This window comes from Agelaius phoeniceus, chromosome 31, assembly GCF_051311805.1.
Source record: "Agelaius phoeniceus isolate bAgePho1 chromosome 31, bAgePho1.hap1, whole genome shotgun sequence".
NCBI lineage: Eukaryota > Metazoa > Chordata > Aves > Passeriformes > Icteridae > Agelaius > Agelaius phoeniceus.
Genome location: NC_135295.1, coordinates 5,644,314 through 5,665,560, shown reverse-complemented (window position 1 = coordinate 5,665,560; position 21,247 = coordinate 5,644,314). Strand labels below are relative to the sequence as shown.

The 21,247-nt window shown below is 57.7% G+C and overlaps 1 protein-coding gene across 1 annotated transcript in view; it reads right to left on the bottom strand.

The window, feature by feature from the left end:
- The window catches only part of LOC143696215 (Fc receptor-like protein 2), a 48,181-nt gene extending 26,995 nt beyond the window's left edge, over positions 1 to 21,186 (bottom strand). The window contains exons 1-5 of the mRNA XM_077191924.1: positions 21,151 to 21,186; positions 17,989 to 18,070; positions 17,505 to 17,525; positions 17,177 to 17,416; positions 16,695 to 16,947 (exon numbers count right to left, since the gene is read on the bottom strand). Of these exons, the coding sequence (XP_077048039.1) occupies positions 16,695 to 16,947; positions 17,177 to 17,416; positions 17,505 to 17,525; positions 17,989 to 18,070; positions 21,151 to 21,186 (632 nt within the window). The remainder of the gene's footprint in view (positions 1 to 16,694; positions 16,948 to 17,176; positions 17,417 to 17,504; positions 17,526 to 17,988; positions 18,071 to 21,150) is intronic.
- Positions 21,187 to 21,247: the final 61 nt, after the last annotated feature.

Genomic DNA, 21,247 nt, shown 5'->3' with positions numbered 1-21,247 from the left:
CAAACTGTTTATTCACGGAAGGCCAAGCAAAGGGAGGAGTGGTGAGGGAAGAAAGGGGACGGGCAGGGTCTGAGGGCTGGGGAGGCACGCAGTTGTCAACAGGCAGGGAGAAGGCAGGAGCTATGGCAACTTCCCACAGGCTCAACTGTGCCAATCATCAGCTGTGCCAATCATCAGCTGTGCCTGAAGCTCCAGCTGGTCTTTCCTGGTCTCTTCTGGTCTCTCCAGGTGATCTCCTCTTCCATGGTGTCTTTAGGCCTTTTAGCAGCAATGGTTCTTCTGAGGCACCAGATAAACGGAGTTCTGCAGATCTCTCCATGATTCTCTGCTGAAGCGCTATGTTCCTTTGGGAAGGGCTGTCATCTCTTCTCAGGCCTTGAAGGGCTGCAAGAGAGATGAGCAGAGCCACAGTCAGAGCCTGGATCTGCAGGTAGCCAAGGAGGCCTTCCTGCCAGGGCCATAGCTCCTAACTCTGGCCATGGACAGGAGGCAGCAGGAGACAATGGGATGGGTTAGAAGGTGCTGGCCACCAATCTCCCCTGCGCGTCTCCCTGAGATCTCTCTGTGCTTGTCCACACAGGGAGCGAAGCCTGCCGCAGCCAGGGCAGGATTTGCAGTTCCCCCAGCGGCAGCCCCCGCTGTCAGCCCGCTGCCCGCACTCACCCTCATTGAGGAGCTGGAGCTCTTCCTTGCGGCCCCTCATGACCATCCCGGCCATCCCTGCCAAAACAGAGCCTGTCACGGCCCCAGCGGCGCAGCTCCCTGCCAGCGCCGCTGCCGGCGCCGCGGCCACACGGGCTGCTGGCCCGGCAGGGCTCAGCCCGCGCCCTTGCCGCACGCTGCCGCCCCAGGGCGCAGCTGCCAGAGGGCGGCAGCAGCGCCCAGCCCGGCCGGGGCTCCACGGCGCCGGGCCCGGCCGACGCTGCTGGGGCAGCAGGTGGAGCCGGGGCCGAGCTGTGGCGGCCCAGGGAGGGAGCCCAGGCTCGGGACTCACCGATGATCCTGACGGCCGCCTCTCGCAGGGGCTCCTGTGGGCTCTGCAGGTAGCGCAGGGCCCTGCGCAGGTGCTCGGCCGCTCGGCTCCTGTCCTCTGCCAGCTGCAGAGAGCGGCAGCAGGGAAGCGTTGGCGCGGGCTCAGCCCCTGGGCCGGGCGCTGCCTGCGCCCAGCCCCGGCCTCCCCTGCCCGCACCGCCCTGAGGCGTGGCCACAGCAGCTGCTGGCCAAGGGCTCCCGAGGGGAGGGGGCAGAGGGACGGCTGCTGCCCGGGGAGCCGCCGTGCCGCCCCGCAGCCCCGCCGGGCCGGAGCTCCATGGGCACTCGCCTCGGGCCCACGGGAGCCTGGAGAAGAGCCCGCGCGGCCTCTGCCTGCAGCAGCGGCCACGGGCACAGCTGCCAGTCCCGCACCCTGAGCACCGCCCTCAGGGGCCTTCTCCAGCCTCAGCCTGGGCCTTCATGGCCCTCCTTACCAGCACCTCGCTGAACTTTGACAGCTGCCCCTTCTTCACCAGCTGCTTCAGCTTCCTCCTCTTCAGGAACTTGGCCACACCAAGCAGCGTTTCCCGAGAGGCCTGCAGGGCACCAGACACCCACAGATGGCCCCACGGGCCAAGGCACAGGACCCACATCCCTGTGCCAAGGCCTGCACCAGGCTGCACTCCTGGAGGTGCCAGGGCAGGAGGCAGCCCAGCCCCCTCCCCAGGATCCACCAGCATCACACAAAACCTCACCTTTGCCACACACTGCTTCTCATCATGGCACTGGAAGAAGAGTGGAAGGAGGCTTTGGCTCAAAATCTTCACAAGGGGCTTTTTTCCCTTGTCCACTACTGACTCCATCACCCTGAAGAAGAGCTCAAGGGAGAGCACTTGCATGTGGCTGTTGTCCTGGAGGAATGCAAGAGGATCAGGCCTTTACACCAAATACTCCACGCTCACCTGGCCAAAGTTTCTGGGCAGCAGCCAGTGCCCGCAGCTGGGGACACAGAGCCTTACGTGGTCAAAGAGCAGCAGCAGTGCCTCAGCCAGCTTGGGGGCAGTGGAGCTGGATACCAGCATGTCTGCCTGGAGCACATTTGTCAACACATGCATGGACATGCTTACCACCTTTCCATCGGCCTCAGCCAGCAGCTCCAGAAGGCTCTCAGAAAGGCTGCACATTCTCCTGGCCTGGGTGGAACACAAGGCTGCGCTGCAAAGCCATGGACGGCTGCACCGCCAACACCGCCCTGGCACTGCAAGCCCACCCTGCTGCTGCTGCTGCAGGGCCCACAGGCCAAAGGCCTGAGCCAAAGCACTGGGGCAGCTGAGGCAGGAGAGCTGGGAGCAGCTGCCTCAGCTCCTGAAGCCCTGCACGCCCAAGGGGCTGCTTTCCACAGTGCAGCTTCAGCCGCAGCCCCCTTCTCACCATCCAGGGCTCCCTGCTGAGCACCACCAGGCCTCTGAGCGCCAGGCGCCGCTGCTCCCTGCTCTCCATCTGCAGGCAACTTGACATCATCTTCACAAGAGTGCCAGCACATTTCCTCAAGTGCAGGCACTCGAGGACCTGAAAGGCACGGGGCAGTGACAGCGGAACCATCCAGCAGGAGCCCAGAACCCCACAGGGCCGGGCCCAGGCAGCAGCACAGGGCGTGGGCACTGGCCCAGGCAGCTGTGGCTCTGAGAGGCCAGAGAGCTGCGAGGCAGCTCAGCCAGGCACTGCTGGCCACCAGGCTCACCTCCACAAGGAATGCCAGCAAGGGCAGATCCCAGCTTGGCTTTTCACTGCTGAGCAGCAGGAGAAGGCCATATGCCACATGGGAACACAGTGGGCTCAAGTCATAACGCATCTCCCTGGCAGGGGGAAAAAAGGCACCGAGAGCCTAGGTGGGGGACAAACCTCTCCCAGAACTGACTCACAGAGGCCTGGTCTTTCCCCAGCATCCCTGCAGGGGATGTGGCTGCTCTGGGAGGTGGCCCCTTCTGGGCACTCTCCTCTCCCAGCCTTTTCCAGGCTCCTTGGCCGTCCCTCAGTGACGAGCCTCTGTGGCCCATGCCCACAGGGACTGCCTGGAGCACAGGGCACAAATGCCGGGGACAGCGGGGACAAGGGGGTCTCACCTGGCCAGCAGAGCCATGGCATAGTGCTGGCTGTCAGCACACAGCAGCGTCTCCCAGGCACACTTGCGCTCCATAGACATCACCACGTGCTCACACCGCAGTCGGCAGAGCAGAACCTTCATGGCCTGCACTGCAAACCTGTGTGCAGAGCAAAGCCCAGGTCACACTAGGAGCGCTGGCGCTGGCCACAAGGGCATGGCAAGGACAGGAGGACTGGCACCTGTTAAGCGTGATGGGAAGGCACTGCTCCTCCTGGCACGCTCCCCAGAAGCTATCAACTTCCTCTGCTGGCGGCTGCTGTGTAGTGATGACAATATGGAAGAGCAGTGCCAGAAACAGTTGCTCAGAATAAGGGATCATGGCCTTGAGCCACCCGGGCACCTGCACAGTCACCAGAGCTGCCTGCAAAAGAAGCAGCCAGAGACAGCGCTCAGTGCCAAGGTGTCCATGGGGCAGGGCCCAAGGGCAGATGCAGGAGGAGCAGCGGGCCTGGTGCCCCCTGAGCCTGCCCCTAGCCCAGCTTTCAGCCCAGTGACTCCGGCACTGAGAGCACTGAGAGCTACTGCAGAGGCCACCTGGCGGCGAGCATGGGCCCAGAAACTCACAGCCAGGGCAAAAACATCCCTGTCATCACCATCAGAGGCGCATGCGCTGTGCAGTGGCCAATCCTCCATTACAGGGAGCAGTGTTGGCAGCACTTTCTCCATTGTTACTCCTGACGAGCCAATGCTTCTCCATATCCTCGCAGCAGCTCTCTGGGATCAGATCTCTGTGTCAGGGGCATCTCAGTCACAGTACCGTGCCCTGTGCAGCTGTGCGAGTGCAGGTGAAAGAGCCCCGGTGCCCTGGGGGGCAGGGGGGAGCATGGGCAGCAGGCTCGGGAAACAGAGGGGCCCGAGGCTCCTGGACCTCTCTGCCTGTCCAGCAGACCCCATAGCACAGGCTGCGCAGGGCCATGGGCCCTAAAGGCTGCTGAGCCCTGAGCTCTCCAGGCACGTGGGCCCCGTACCTGTCACATGTTGGGGCACAGCGCAGGAGGGTCAGCACCACGTTGGCAGGGTGCTCTTCAGTCCGCCTCACAATGTGGCTGTGCAGCCTGACATCCACAGTGCCATGGGACAGTAGAGTCTGGTGGATGTTTCTTACCATGGCCGGCACCTGGAGGAGGCATGGGGGAGATTTGGAGTGCTGTCCAAGGGAGCAACTTGCCCAGCTTCCCCCAAGAAGTGCTTCCCTTCCCGCCACACTCTGCTGGCCTCAAAGGCTGAGGGGGCCCAGGGACCATGGCTTGAGGGGACACACCATCCTGGCAGGCCTCCAGGCCCAGCCCCAGGCTGCTTACCTGCTCCTGAGAAGGAGCAGCACTGTCCTCCAAAAGAACCTTAGTGGGAGCATGAATCCCAGTGAGAGTGGGCCTGCTGCCAGTATTTGAGATATCCTCAGTCTCGGCGGTGTTGCTGTTTGTCACGGCCACATCCTCACTTGCTGCCTTGTCTGCCTTTGCCCTGTCCTCGTTCATTGCAGCCTCAGAGTCTTCTGAGCGCTCAGCCCAATCTGGGCTGACATCAGGCTCTGCCTGGAGCTCGGTCAGCCCCGAGGCAGGCTGGGCTGTGCCCTCAGCTGCTGTGGGGCCCACCTTTCTACGTCGTCGAATGCGCAGCAATTTCCCAAACATCTGCAGGAGAATAAAGGGCAGGGAAGCCAGGCATGCTCCGTGGCATGCTCCAAGCCTGCTGCTGGGCTGAGCAGGGACAGCAGGCTGGGACAGCAGGGACAGCAGGGACAGCAGCCCAGCTGGGGGTAACTGCAGGTACCTTCAGGGTTTTGCGCAAGCGGCCACGGCCGGCTTCCTGCTCTTGTGTCTTCTCCAGGGCTGCACCTGGCAAAGAGCGAGCACAGCCAGAGCTGAGGGGCTGCGGGAGAGGCCGGAGAACACAGCCCAGCCCTGCGCTCCCCAGGCAGGGAGAGCCCGGCATGACCCAGGCGATGGAGCGCGGCCATTGTGGGCTGTCTGCTCTGTCCCTCGTCCATCCTGTCCATGGGCATGGGCATGTCCCCAGGGCATGGGATGGGATGGCATGGGGCCAAGCTGGCTGTAGCCATCAGCCCTGTGGCCCAGCTCTGATACTCACCATCCTGCAGCGTCTGGATCTGCTCCGGGTCTTTAGGCTCTTGTGCTGGGGCGGCTCCAGGGCTTCTCTTTTTTTCCCCCCTGAACACTTTCAACAAGCTGGGCAATCTGGCTGCCATGCCAGAGTCTGTTCTTGAGGGTGCCTTCAAGAGAGATGCCTCAGGATATCGCCAAGTCAACAACTGCACTTGTGCCTTCAAGGCACCTGTGACAGACAAGCCTCAGGAAGGCTGCAGGACAGCAAGTCCTGCACTCTGCTCTTGAGGGCTCCTGCCACAATGACAGGAGACTCCTCCTAAGCCATTCAGGTGACCAAATCCCACCGTCTGGACTTGATGGCGCTGGCCGCAGGGATGGCAGACGCCTCGGAAAAGCTCCGAGTCACAGAGTCCCGCAGGCTGGCCTCGAGCTCAGCTGCGGGAATGACGCTGCGGAAAAGCTCCGGCTGAGACGGGAACGAGCGAGCTGTGCGGGGGCTCCTCACGGCACCGCTCTGTCCCCTTCTGTCCCGTCGCCTGTTCCGAGCACCCGGGCAAGCTTCTATTTCCCACGTGTCACAAAGGGCCCTTGGTCACTGGCTTCCATTCCATGCAACGCTGTCCCTGCTGCAGCGTGCCAGCCAGGGCCCTTGCACACACTGCCGCCTGCCCTGGGGCCGCCCCCAGCCCGGCCAAGTGGCCCAGGCTGGAAGCAATCCCTTCACCCAGGTGTCTCAGGCAGCCCCACAGGATCTCTTGCAACTGCTCCAAACATCAGCAAATGCTGCCCTGCTCTGTGGGCTCGGGCCATTTAAGAATCCTCACTTCAGGAAAGCTTTACTTCCCATTGCTCAACTCAAGGACTTGCAAAAGTTGCAAACTTCTCCAGTGAATAGCCATGAGAATGGGAATGCTTTGGAAATTTCTTCCCTTCTCAAAGCAGCAACTCCTTTGCCTTAACATCATCCACTGCAAGTCACTTGACCAAACATAACACTACACAGAGCCAAAAAGAAGGCCATTCTTTGATTGGCAAGTGCTTTTCCAAGAAGGGATTATCATCTCCTCATTCTCTTAAAGGAATAAAAGCTCTCAAGAAATGAAAGACCACTCAGCGTTACAAGAGTAACCCAAACAAATGAGTAGATGGCAAAAGGGCTAATCCTCCCCCAGTACAGATATCTAAGTGGCTAAGAAAGTACAGCTCTCCCCTCTTGTTCCCTGCAGGAGAAACAGGACCAGGAAAAGAAACAGTCACAGAGATTTTTTCTGCCCTCCAGAACCAAAGCTGTGCCAAAGCACAGATGCTGCCTTCAAAGGGACTCAAATTCAAGCCCAGACCTCTCACCTTCCAGAAAACTCCTTCCCCAAAACCCACCCCCCAAACACCCCCAGAGAAGCCCTCAACACCCCGCCAGGACCCCCAGCTCTGCCCGTCCCTCCGCAGAGCTTTCCCAGCCTCCAGCAGGGCCCCTGCTTCCCTGCACCTGCCGTGGGATGGCACTCAGGAGGATCTGCTCCAAGGCCTTCCCTGGCTTGGAGCAAAGCCAGCCTGCCAGGCCTATGGTTCCTGGGTCATCCTTCCCAGCCAGCCTTCCTGTGCACGGCTCTTCCATGGGCACATCTGCGCTCAGCTCGCACTTCTCCACTCTGGCAGGCCTGCTGGGAAAGGATCCAGAGCAGCCTGGCAAGCTCTTTCTCCAGCTCCTTCTTCACTCTTGGGGGAGCTAGAACATCCCACAGAAAAGACACTGCTGCCACAAGAACTGGGGGGCATCAGGCAGCTCTGGGGAGACCCCTCAGCACTGCTGTATCCTGAGGGAACGCTGCTGGCCATCCCCTGTGCGTATCCGCAAAAGCTTCAAATCAGCTGCCTCAGCTTCCAGGGCCTCTCTTGGCCAGCATCCTGATGTGGATGCAGGGCTGCTGCCAGGCACCGCTGGCACCCAGCGGGACAGGACCGGCTGTCTCGTGTCCACGCAGCAGCCCTGACACACAGCCAGGGCCATGCCGAAAGCAGACAAACTCTCCCGGCTCAGCAGAGAGGAGCAAGGAGCACTGGACTTCTCTCAGCCTGTCTCAGCTGGGCTCACTCCACCACACACCCCCATTTTAAGGCTGGCTGATGCCCAGCTGCCAGAAATCCCTACCTTGTTGTCTCCAAGATGCACAGGGTGAGCCAATGAGCAGGACACCTTGGGAGGCCTTTTCCTAGGCCAGGGACACACCAAGATCAGCCAAGACTCTCCGCGCTCCCTGGCCCATACATCCGCACTCTGTGCTTGCCCTGGGTCACAGCAGCTCCCACCAAGCAGGAGGCAAATGCATATTGCCAAGAGTTGAAACACAGCAGACAGGAAAGATGTGAAAAGTCTGTGTGTAAAGGCCTTTTAATTCACAGCTCTCACAGAGGGCTTTGGGGCTCATGGCTGGACAGAGATGCTCCTGCTCATACCTTTGTCCAAAGGGGGTAACACACCCTGCTGCAGGTGCTTGGGTTGGTTTCCACAGGTCCAGGCAGATGCCAAACCTACACTTCACTGCCTTTTCCCTGCCCCTCTGCCAAGTTCAACAGGCCTTAAGGACTGAAAGGAGCACAGAAGAGAGCCAGAGGGTGACACAGACTAGCCTCACTGGGAGCTCCCTGGGAAGCTCTTTCCTTGAGAAGCAAGCCCCTTTCCTCCAAAGGCATTTCCCCAAATGTGCAGCTTTCCTAGGGAACACCAACACACCCTTAAGAAAAGCTGGCAAGGCTGAATGACTTCAGGTCCTTTCAGGACAGGCACTCCAGCTCTAGCTCCTATTCCCCCAAGTGAGTTTCCAGGTGCAGGTTCAGACGTGCAGCCCCAGGTCCTCTACAAACACAAGCTGCCCGCTGCCTCTTCACCTGCCTCAGCTCCTGCCTGCGCTCACAGCACCAAAACCAGGCTGTTCCTGGCCAGGGACCAGAGCCCTGTTCCTGCAGGGTGCTCTTGCCAGCACCTTCCAGGACTCTGTGCTGTGCACACAGCGCTTTTCATGCCCGCTCCCAACAGGCTTTGGAACACAGAGCACAACCTGGCTGGCTCTGCCACCTGCACAGCCCAAACACAGGTGAAGAAGCAGCAGGGGCTGTTTTGCGGCCATGCCCAAGAGAGACTGGAAGGGTGCCCTCCCTCTGCTCTCCCTTGGTTGGCTTTCTGCCTGGGTCTGAGCCTGGGGCTGCCATTCCTCACTTGTGGGGACCAGAACCACAGCCGGGATCCCGGCACTGCCTGACAGCGCTCCGGGCTGTCGCAGTGAGGGTGGCTGTGACAAACCTTTGGGTCCCCTGACTTCAGGGTGAACGTGGTGCAAAATAGGAGAGAAGGAGAGGGAACAATGGAGTGCCCAACAGGGAAATTACTTTTAATGAGAAATAAAAATGGGAACTATGCTTAGGAACAGAACACAACATAGGGAGAAGCTCCAAGGGCCAGAAACAAGGAAGAGGTAAGAATATATAGTCTTGGGGGTGGAACATTCTAGAAACCATACTATATATGGAACACATGCAACCAATAGGGGAGTGGAACTTGGACTAATGAGCATAACTACTCCAAAGGCTCTTGGGAGGAGATCTGAGGCTTGCCCTGATTTAGATGAATGTTTCCCAGACCTTGAAGATCAGGCTTGGTTTGTTTGGTGTGAAGTCCAGCTGACCCTATGCCTTAGTTTGGTTGACTCCAACATCTTACTCTTTTCTTGTAAAGCTAGAAATAAAAGTAAGGGAATCTTGTAGAATTCCATAGACACTGCATTTCTTGCAGTGTTAGGAGAAAAAATGCAACTTTATGGTCTCATTTTTCAATGGAACACTTCTGAGAAAGATCCTTTGTTAATCATACAGTGGGTTTTTCTTCCTTATAGGTCTCCAAAAACAATTTTTACAACCATGGAGATGACAGCTGAAATCATAATTAGAGCCAGAACGAGATTGCTAACGATGGCAAGCCAAGATTTTGTATTTATTTCTTTACCTGTGAAAAGGGTTGATTGGGCTTTGCAAAATTCAGACTTGCAAATTGCATCGCTAAATTATTCAGGTGTTTGTTCTATTCATTACCCAGGCCACAAATTGTTGCAAGCTAAATTAAGTTTTAGAGAAAAACCCATGCTAAGTGAGGAGCCTTTAAGTGCTATAACTCTCCTCACTGATGGAGCAGGGAAAACACACAAATCAGTAATAGTATGGCAAAATCAAACAACCAAAACATGGGAGTCAGATGTTCAAACAATAGAGGGCTCTCCTCAGATTGTTGAACTGGCTGCAGTAGTTTAGAGCATTTCAGCTCTTTTCAGAACTTTTGAATTTAATTACAGATTTATCTTATGTTGCTAGTATTCTTAAAAGAATAGAAACATCAGTTTTAAAGGATGTTACAAATGATATTGTTGGCTTTCATGTCTTTCTACAATTTTGACACTCAGAACTAACCAATATTTTGTCTCTCATATCAGGGTTCATTCCTCACTTCCAGGATTCATGGCAGAAGGAAATGCGAGAGCCGACAAACTGACAATGGTTTTTTCAAACACTTTGCCAAACATTTTGAACAAGCAAAACTGAGTCATGCTTTTTTCCATCAAAATGCACAAGCACTGGTGCCAATGTTTGGCACAAGCATGATTAGCACAGATCAAAACTGCACTTTTGGCAGCTGCAAAGGCACATGAGAGGCACAGACGTCAGGAATTTTCAATCCCCCCATTTACCTTCCAATTTCTCATGGAATAACGGCATTCCAGGCATTGGGAATTTTGAATGCTCCAGCTGCTCTCCCCAATTCCCATGGAATAATGGCTTTCCGGCCATGAGGAATTTGAATCCTCCAGCTCTCCCTCCAAATTCCCATGGAATAATGGCATTCCAGGCATCAAATCCTCCAGTTCGCCTCCAAAATTCCCCCCAAAACTATGGAATAATGGCATTCCAGGCATTGGAAATTTTGAATGCTCCAGCTCCTCTCCCAAATGCTCACAGAATAATGGCATTCAAAGTGTTGGGAATTTCAAATCCTCCAGCTCCTCTCCCAGATTCCCACCAAATTCCCATGGAATAACAGCATTCTGGGTGTCAGGAAGTTTGAATCCTCCAGCTCCAATGTCATATTCCCACCAAAACTGGAAAATGGAATGACTGCATTCCGGGCACCAGGAATCCCAAATCCTCCAGCTCCCCTCCCAAATTCCCATGGAAAAATGGCATTCTGGGCATCAGGAAATTTGAATCCTTCAGTTCCCTTCCCAAATTCCCATGGAATAATTGCATTCTGAGCATCAGAAATTGAGAATCGTCCAGTTCCCTTCCCAAATTCCCATGAAATAACTGCATTCCAGGCATTGGGAATTTCAAATCCTCCAGTTCCCATCCAAAATTCCCCCCAAACTATGGAATAATTGCCTTCTGGGCATTGGGAATTTTGAATCCTGCAGCTACCTTCCCAAATTACCATGAAATAATGGCATTTGGGGCATAGGGAATTTGGAATCCTTCAGTTCCCCTCCCAAATTCCCAAGGAATAAGGGTATTCTGAGTGTTGGGAATTTAGAATGCTCCAGTTCTCCTCCCAAATTCCCACCAAAACTATGGAATAATTGCATTCTGGGCATCAGGAATTTCAAATGAGTCAGCTCCCTTCCCAAATTCCCCATGGAACTCCCATGGAATACTGGCATTCTGGACATTGGGAATTTTGAATCCTGCAGTTCCCCTCCAATATTCCCAAGGAATGAAAGCATTCCAGGCATTTAGAATCCTTCAATTCCCCTCCCCAATTCCTATCAAATTCCCATGGCATGGGAAATTCCCATCAAATTCCCATGGATTTCTCACCCTTGTGTACTGTTGCTACTATGAATCCAGAAAAGGTATCAGGAGGAACATGGACATATTTAAAAGTCCCAAAGCTCGAAAAGTGTGTTACATCTGTTTGCCAGATGTCATTAGGTTTCAACCCTTGTGAGTTTGTACCTAACATTTGTGGCAAAGAAAGAGTCTGCTGACACTGTGAGCAAGGATTCCCTACATCCCGTGCTTGTGGCAAAGTCAGGTGGAATTGTTTTCCCAGTGCTCGGGCATTTTGATGGTAGAAATCATGAGAAAGTTTGGCCTGCCCTAACTTTTGTGGTATAGTGACTGTCGTGGCGAGGCCATCCGCCTTCACATCACCTTCCAGTGCAGGTCCAGGCAGAGGGGTGTGTGATCCAAAGTGCAGAAGGTTGTATTGCTGAGACCTGGGAAGTGAAAAGTTGTACAGAGAGGGTAATAACAGAAAAAGAACTTTGTTAGAGACTTCCTTCAGGAATGAGTGCTGAATTCTCTCAATGATTCCTGTACCATAAAGAGAATCACAAACAATGTTAATACAGCCCGGGGACATCGCAGGGACAGCTCAGGGCATTCCCGGCATCTTCCTGGGGGTCATTCCCAGGGATATCCCTGGGACAGCCCGCAGACATTTTGGGGACATCCCTGGGACATCCCAAGGCATTCCCGGGGACATTCCCTGAGCCATTCTTGGCAACATTCCCAAGGACATCTTGGGGCATTCCCTGGATCAGTAAAATCAGGATCAGGAACAACGGGATCCAGAAAATCAGGATCAGGGAAAGTGGGATTGGGAAAATTGGGACTGGGAGAAAGTTGGGATCAGAAAAGTGCGATCAGGGAAAGTGGGGTCGGGAAAAGCAGGATCAGAAAATTTGGGATTGGGAAGATGGAGATTGGGAAATTTGGGATAGGGAAAATCGGGCTCAGGAAATTTGGGACCAGGAATAGCGGGATCGGGAAAATCAGGATCAGGAAAAGTGGGATTGGGAAATTTGGGATCAGGAAAAGAGGGATCAGGAAATTTGGGATTGGGAAATTGGGGCTCAGGGAATCAGGAGATGCCCTCAAAAGCCGCGTCCTGGTGGGATTTGAGGATCCGCAGCTGATCCGCGAGCTGCCGCGGAGGCTGAGCCTCCTCCTGGATCCGCTGGAATTCATCGGTGCCAATGATGAGCGAGGCCAGGGGTCGATCCCTGGGAATTCTGAAGGGCCAAGATCAGTGACAGGGGAAAAAGATCCCAGATTTTGGGGGGAAAAACCACCAGATTTTCAGCCAAATAATCCGGGTTTTTTTTTTAATATCCTGAATTTTGGAGGAAAAAAACCCCTGACTTTTCAATGAAAAAATCCTGAATTTTGGGCAAAAAATTCCTAAATTTTGGGCAAAAAATTCCTAAATTTTGGGGCAAAATATGCTGAATTTTCAGTGAAAGAATCACAAATTTTGGGGCAAAAAATCCTAGATTTTGGCGGGGGAGGGGGGAAATAGCAAATGTTGGGGGGAAAATGTTGGATTTTGGGAGCCTCACATGAGCTCCTGGATCAGGTCCTGGAGATGACTCGGATACTTTTGGGTTTGTCCCAGAGCGAGGACAGCGCTCTGGGGGCGGTGGTGACATTGGTGACATCATGGAGCAGCACGATGGGGCTGGAGCAGCCCTCGGGCTGTGGGAAAGGATGGGGTGAGACCCCAAAATCCCCTCCAAATTCTCCCAAAATCCCACAAAAATATCCCGTAAAAATCGCCCCCAAAATACCGTAAAAATCGCCCCCAAAATACCATAAAAATCCCATGAAAATCCACCAAAATCAACCCAAAATCACCCCCAAACTCCTCAAAATCCCTACAACCCAAATTGCCCCAAAATCCTCCAAATCACCCCAACATCCTCCAAATTCTGCACAAAATATCCAAATATCCTCTAAATCCCCCAAATCACCCCAAACTCTCCAAAATCTGCCCCAAAATCACCTCTGAATCACCCTCAAAATACCTTAAAATCACTCCAAAACCCCTTCTAATCCCCCAAATGGCCCCCAAAATAATCCCAAAGCACCTCAAAATGCCCTCCATATCCCCCAAATCACCCTAAAATCTCCCCAGATCCTCCCAAAATCCTTCCGGTGCCCAGAGCCCCCCTCCCCAGCCCTGCCCGGTTCCCCTCCCGGTGCCCCCTCGGTGCCCGACCCCGCACCCGGCGCTCCCCGGGCGGGCTCCGAGCCCCGAAGCTTCTGCGGAGCCTCTGCCGAGCCCGGGAGGGACCGGGGGGGTCAGGGGGGCCCGAGGTGTCCCCAGGAGGGTTTTGGGGGACCCGGGACCCCGGGGTGTCCCCGGCATGGAGGGAGGCGGATCCCGGGCAGGGGCGGCTGTCGCGTGTCGCCGTTGGCGGATGCGGATGTCGCGATTGCCGCCAGGCCTGGCCATGGGCAGCGGCAGCGGCTGTCGCGAGATGGCCCCAACGGCCCCCGGCGCGAGCGGCGCTGTCCCCAACGTCCCCAACAGCCCCGGAGGCGCGGGGGGATGGGGGATCGGGGGGTCCCGGAAAGGACGGGGTGAGACCCCGAAATCCCCCCTCGGGACACACCGACACCGTCGGTCCCCGCAGCCCGGGACAGTCCCGGCTCCCGCAGTGCGATGGCAGCCGCGACCGGCGACAGTGACCCGAGGCCGGGACTCCGCTGCCGCAGTGCCGGGGGCTCCTCCCCGGGGTCCCGGTTCCCTCCACCCTCCCAGTGCCCCCGGCCGGGGCTCCGCAGCAGCTCCGGGGCTCAGACGCCGCTCGGGGAGCGCCAGGTGCGGGGTTTGGGCACCGGGCGGGGATGGGCTGAGCTGGGGTGGGCCCGAGGGGCTCGGCAGCTGCCGGATCGGTGCCCGAGGTAACGGGGCGGCACCGCCACAGCTGCCCGAGCCCTTGGTCTGTGTCATCCCGAGAGGGGACAAACAGGGAGCAGCAGCTCCTTCCCCGCTGCGGGGCAGGGGTGAGGGAACCAGTTTGGAAATGCCCCAATTGATCATTTTGTTCCTGTTCCTAATGGACTGAGGGAGCCCCAAAAATCCTGCGAATCCCACAAGGATCTGCTCAACAACCTGACTGGAACCCTCCTTAATCCCGAGCTCGTCAGGCAGAGCTGAACAAACAAAAACCATTTCTCCCAGTTTAATCACAAAGCTGCATTTTGGGTACAATAAGAGGGACAAGGATCCTGTGCCCCCTGGCACTGCGGGAGGGAATGGGGAGCCCCTGGGAGCACTGGGAGCACTGGAACGAGGAGCTCTGGGCAGCCCCACATGGGTTGTGGGGTTGTGGGCAACCCCTGAGTATGGGAGCACAGGATCCAGGGGGGGAACACACAGGGAATTCCCTGGGGCAGGGACCCCCAGTGCCCCCAGTGCCCCCAGTGTCACAGCACGCTCTCGTCGTCACAGGGGTCCCACTGTCCCTTGTGGGGTCCCGACAGCTCTGCGTTGGTCACCTGGGGATCCCGAGGCGGGGCAGGGCTGGGGGACCCCCGTGGGGGCTGTGAGAGTGACTCCGGTTGTGGGGACCTGGGTGAGGGTGACACCCGTGGGTGACGTGTCCTTGTCCCCCCCAAATTCTCCCACTGCCCACTCGGTGCCCATGATGTGGGTGTTGAGCACAGCCCTCCCCTCCAGTGGGGGGTCCTGTGGGGATAAGGGGGGGTCTCAGTAGTCTGGGGAAGGGAAAAGGGGAGTCCCAGCCCAAGCCCCGACTCACCTGTCCTGGAGCTTCCTGGGTTCTGCAAGGGAAAGGGGAGGGGGTGACCGAGGGGACACCGGGACCCCTGAACCTTCCTGGGACCTTGCAGATCCAACCACCCAGGGGTCCCCCAAATCCCCACTGCAGCCCTGATTCCCACCAGATCCCTGATTCTACCCAGACACTCTGAGCACCCCTGAACCCTCTGGAACTTCTGCACCACCGCAGAACCCCCAACCCCCCTGGTGTCCACAACCCTCTGAGCCCCGAGAACCCCAAGCCTTGCAGAGAGAGGCAACCCCAACCTCCCCCAGGACGCCAGAAAGATCCCCCAACATCCCTGCACAGACATCCAGGAGCTCCCCAAATCCTTCAGGAGCTCCCAGTGCCACTCCAATATGACACAAAGCCCACCCAGCGATGACACTGGAGCCCAACCAAGACCCTCCAAATTGCTCCCACATCCTCCAGGACCCCCAGCGGAGGTCACTGCAGGCTCAGTGTCCCCCAGCTCAGGGGCCCTGGGTGCTGCCAATCTCTGCCCCCACTCTGGGGCTTCCCCTCACTCCAGGACCCCCATCCCCCCCATTGTCACCCACCCTGGTGATGACACCAGTGACAGCCCCCGATGACAGCCAGGAGCAGGAGCAGGAACAGGAGGGTCCTGCTGACATTCACAGCCACTGCTGGGGACAGAGGGGACACACTGGGGTCACCTGGAACCCCGGGGGTCCTGAAAACCCTGGTGTTCCCGTGTGACCCGCCCTGACACCCAGGGTGTCACCTCCAGGGCCAGCTCTGGGCTGAGTGCCTGGAACACGCGGTGCCCGTCCTGTCCCAGCTGGTTGGTGGCCATGCACTGGTAGGTGCCCGAATGTCCCACATCGAAGTCCCTGAGCTCCAGGAGGGGACCCTGGGCCACGTCCTGCCCATTGTGCAGCCAGGTGAAGGTGACAGGGACTGAGCCCACCTGCACAGATCAGCACAGGGTCACAGGGTCACCTGCACGCACCTAGTGTGACAGGGGACCAGGGGTGATGGTGGCATTGGCCATTGGCACTGTGGGGACAGAGACAGGGCTGGCACAAAGAAAGGTGGGATGGGGGTGCTGTGGGTGGGGTCACTGCCAGCCCAAGGGTCCTGCTCACCCAGGACAGTGACATTCATGGGGTCACTCTCAGCCTCTCTGTCCCCGTTGCTGACCTGGCACCGGTACTGGCCGCTGTCATTGTCCCCAATGTGGCACAGCTCCAGGCAGGGGGCAGGAGCCCAGAGGTGCCCATGAGCCCTGCTCGTGCCAGGAGAAGGACAGGGGACCTGTCCTCGCGGCCACCGTGCAGCTCAGCACCAGGCTGTCCCCAAGTGCCACCTGTCCCCCGGGGGGCTGTGCTGACAGGGACACCCCCAAGAGCGGGACCCCTATGGGGGGACACAGGAGGGATTGGGGACCCAGGGGGGGTGTGGGACACGGGAGGGGAAAGAAGGGGATTGGAGGGGAGCAGAGAGGATCCCAGTGAGCAGCAGGGGACCCTGGGAGGCACGTTGGGTCCTGGGGACAATGGCGAGACCCCGTGGGAAGGGGGAGAGACCCAGGCAGGGATGGGGAACCAGACGAGAGACTGAGGAGCCTCAGGGAATGATTTGGGGTTCAGAGATGGGAGGACCCAGGGAAGGCACAGAGACCAGAGGGTGGAGCAGGGACCTTGGAAGGGGTGGGGAATCCAGGGAGGGCTGGGGAGGACAAAGAGAGGGATGAGGGATCTGCAGGGGGAACTGGGCAGTCATGGGGGAAACCAAGAGGGACTTGGGAAATTTGGGGTGACTCAGAGAGGAGTAAAGGGAGGGATGAAGGATTCAGGCAGTGGTGAGGAAACCCTCAGAGGATGTCGGGCTTCCCTGTCCCCATCCCTGCACTCACTGTGCACTGTCACTGTCACCTGCTCTGACTCTCTCCAGTGTGACACCACCCGGCCCCCGCAGAGGTAGCGGCCACTGTGGTGCAGCCGCAGGGAGGACAGGGAGAGCTCAGTCCCATCATGGAGCCCCTCCAGTTTCTTCCCATCATGGCAGAAGTACACATCCGTGAGTGGTTTGTTCTGCCAGCTCCGGCAGCGCAGTGTCACCGTGTCCCCCTCCAGCAGCGCCCGTGCTGGCACCTGCAGCACCAGCCAGTCTGGGGGACAGAGGGGTCCTGTCACACCAGGGCCATCAGGAGGGTCATGATGGCACCAGGAGGCACCAGGAGCCGCCCATTGTGAGAGAGAAGTCTCCTTGCACAGGGATGCTCTGGGATGTCCCCAGAGCAGGGGACGGGCTCTGGTCACACAGGAGGTGACCCATGGAGCAGAGCCCACCCAGAGCCCTTGGGGTCCCCATAGGAGCCAGGCTGGGGACAACCAAACCCCCCTCATCATGTAAGACTGTCACCGTAGGGCTGTGCCCGGTGCCAGGTCTGTCACATGTGTAGGTGCCACCTTCAGTGACAATGAGGCGGTCACGTCCCTGCTGTCCCCAGCGCTGCCCATCCTTGTACCAGGTGGTGGCACCGGCGGTCCCCGAGCCCTGGCAGGTCAGGGTCACCCGGTCCCACAGCACCGCCGGCCTCCAGGGGGGCTCCACCAGGAGCTGGGTGGTCTGGGCACCTGTGGGTGACAGGGGACACCAGCCTGCCAGGGCCAGCATGGGGCTGGGGACAGTGGGGTGGGGCCATGGCATCCCCCGAGGACTCACCAGCAAGGCCGAGGGTCTGGGCTGGAAGGGAGAAGGGACAGAAGGGACAGGGCTGGGTGGGGGTGGCACCATGGGGACAGAGGCAGAAGGCCATGGGGTGTGGGGGATGTGCCCAAAGTGTCCTTGTGTGACATGGACCCGTCGGGGACAGGGACACTGCAGCACCCCTTGCTCAGGCAGGACATGGGGACACTGTGGTCACCCCTGAACTGGGGATGCCACAGCTACCCCGTGCTGGCACAGGTCACCCCCACCTGCCCCATGTTGCCTCCCCAAATTGCTGACCCTCTGTTATTGTCCCCACATTCCTGTCCCCCTTCCCCTGTCCCCAAAGCCACCCCACGACCCCAGTCACCTCATGCGCTGGTTCTGATGGCCTTAGGGACCTCTGGGGACCCCACAGCCCCCCTGTGCCCCCTCCCCTCCCTATCCCTGGGGTGTCAGGCCCGTGCCCGGGGCACTCACCCCACAGGAGCAGCGCCACCTTCCCGGCCATCCCGGTGTCCCCAGCCATGTGCACTGGCTGTCACTCGCTGCCAGGGGTGGCTGTCCCCTGGGTGGTGGCTCTGTGGACAAAGGGGAAGGAAGCGAGGTCAGGTCTTGTCCTCATGTGTTGGTGGCCCCTGGTGGGGACAGGGTGGCCACAAGCACAGGATCATGGGGATGTGGCTGTGGGGACAGGCTGTGGGCAGGTTGGGAACAAGATGGGGACAAGGCTGGGTGGGACACAGCGGGACATGGGGTTCCCACGAGTGGGGGATTTGGTGGGTTTGGGGACCCAGGTATGGGTGTCCAGGAGAATTGGGGGGTCCCAAGGATGGGAGGGGACTCAGGGATGGGAGTCCCAGTGGAATGTGGGCTCCAGGGATTTGGGGTCATGGGATGGGGATGCTGAGGGAATGGGGGTCCCTGTGGGAATGGGGGTCCTGGGAGAATCAAGGTCCTGGGGGAAGGAGAGTTTCAGTGGATGGAATGAAGAGGAGAGGGTTCCTTGGGAATGGGGTCCTGGGCCATGGAAATCCTGGGCAATGGCATTACTGGGATGGTGGTCCCAGGCAAGGTGGGACATAAGGAATGGTGCTCCCATGATTTGATTTCAAGGGGAATGAGGGTGCCAGGAATAGGCAGTGGCCTTGGGAGCCCCTGGGTCAAAGCTCCTTCCCTGGCTGGCTCCAGCAAAGTCCCCTCAGGGTGCTTGTGGTTTGGGAGCATCACCCCAGGTAGATTCCAAGAAGGTCGGGTCTGTGTCCCCATAGACCTCAGGGAGTCTTCCCCTCTTTATTTCCACTTCCATAATTTTACCCCTCAATTTCACAACCCTCAATTTCGTGCCTTGATGATCCTGTGGAGGCCCTGAGAAGGGAATGGTAGGGGGAAACCCAGGGTGGGGGAAGCAGGGGTGAGGGGTCTGCAGGGAAGGCTGGGGAGGCTGTGGGGGATGGGGGTGCCCAGCTTTTACACCCCCAACATTTTCAGTTTCTCTCTCCTGCAGAAGGAAGAGGGTGTTTGACACGTTTGTCACGGGGGAGAGGGCAGGGGAAGAGGGGCAGGTTCTGTCCTGGGGGGGCAGATCCATGGGGCTCCTGTCCTGGGGGGATCTTGTCCCAGGGGGGACACATGCTGGAAAAGGGGCTCCTTTCCTGGGGGACGGCAGCTCCGGAGGGATCCAGACATTTCCATTCTTGCTTGTCCCCTGCAGGATCTGAGCCAGCAAGAGCAGCTGGGGAGTGGAGCCCCAGGCAGGAAGGAGCTCCCAAACTCCTGCTCCTTGAAGCCAGTGGCCATCCAAGGGTGGGGCCCAGCCATGGCCCAGCCCCACTGCACAGGGATGGCCATTGCCCAGCCCTGCTCTGCCCAGCCCCAGGTGGCAGCCAGCACCTGAGGGTCCCCCCTGCCCCCTTGGCTTTGATTCTGGCAGCTTTAGAGCTGCTGCAGAGGTGAGAATTCTATGAGGGAGAAGACCTGGCTGTGGTTTGCTCAGCTCTGCAAGAAGCACAAACCCCAAAGGAAGCCCAAGCAGTGGCTCTGTGAGGGCCTTTGATGGTTTTCAGAGAAGGGCTGGCTGGAAACCCCCGCCTAGAGGGGCGACTGTGGGGGAACCAGTCCGGAAATGCAGCAATTGATCATTTTGTCCCTTGCAGCAAGTTCTGAGAGAGCCCCAAAAACTCTGCAAATCCCACAAAAATCTGCTCAACAACCTGCCCGGGTCCATCCTCCTACCTGTGTCAAGCCTGCAGCCCTTTCTAATATCATGGGAAGAACATTTGGGTTTTGGTTTGGCTTCCAGATGAGAGGTAAATGTGTGAAAATATCGAGCAGGGGGTCGGCCCTGCGGCCGTGGTGGGGCTGTGGGGAGTGACCCTGTGTGGATTCCAGGTGTCCCCAAAGCTGCTCCATCCCTGCCCTCCTCACCTGTGTGAAAGGCTGAGGGTTTGCAGGAATTGTGGTGTAAAGCCACCAGAGGTGTTGCTGTGGACACGACACCTGCCTGGGGTCAGGTGCTGCCTTCCTTTCATTCGGGATCATGGAGAGCGGTCGCGGGTGTTGTGCAGGGCGTGTGCCTGGCCCCGGGACACTGCTACGCTGCCAGTGGGCACTGGGATCCAACCTGCTGCCTTGGCGGCTTCTGCCCTCTGCCAGTGGTGGTGCCGGGACCGATTGGTGGCCGTGAGTTTGCAAAAGGAGCGATTTGCCCTCCTCCCTCCCGCCCGAGGCCGCCATGGCCCCTGAGGGAATGGAGCTGGAGCGGGGCGCCCCCTGCTGGCCGGGAGTGCTCCCTGCAGCGCCCCCTGCTGGCCGCGGTTATAACTGCCACAAAAACCCAACAGTGCTGAGCAGGAGGGAAAGTTCTGGGTTTCTGTTGTTTCTTCTGTTCTGCTTTATAAATTTCCCAGTAAAGAGCTGTTATTCCTTTTCCAACACTTTTGCCTGGAAGCCCCATCATTTTTGAAACTAAAAAATGTTTTAGAGATGGGTCTTCTTTCCATCCTAGAAACATTCCCAATTTCCTTGGTAGATATTTCTCATTTAAATGAGATGTCAATTTTGGGTTCCAGCCTGGATGTGAAAGACAGCCCAAGAGGAGACACAGTCAGTGACTTGGCTACCTTATGCTCTGCCCTTTAAAGCTGTTGGGCCACCAAGGGCCCTCTTCCCAAGTGGCACTTCCGGTCACCCGGCCACTCAGGAGCTGGCTTTAGCAGAGGGTCACACTGTCCCAGTGCGCCATGGCTGACAGACTGATAGACAGATGGGGCCCTGTCTCACCAAATGCCAGGCCTGACCCACCCCTGCCACATGGAGGTGTTCCAAAATGTCTCCAGACATCAAACTTTTCCTGTCTCTGACACCCCACCCTGTGCCATGGCCTGATCCTGACTGCCCTGGAAAAGGAGGAGGCTCCGGGAACCCCACAGGGCTTTTGTGACATTCTTCTGTGAGGAGCACAGCAGACGAGGGTTTGGGACAGGGGAGAAGAGGATCCAGAGCCTCCTGAAGGCTGTGTTGGCCATCAGAGCAAGGAAGGTTGAGGCCCTGCCAGGTTCCTCTGGTGGAGGAAACCTTCTGGGGGAAATGTCTGGGCTTTGTTCCTTTTTGGTGGCTTTCCAAGGAAATCGTTCATTTTTTGCCCATATAGACTCTTCACCTTGTTCCTGTTGCTGTTGGTTTTATTCTCTCTCATTGCTGTTTCCGGAAATTCTTCTTCTCTCAGCCCTTTGGGATGTTTGTGCTCCCACGGGGAG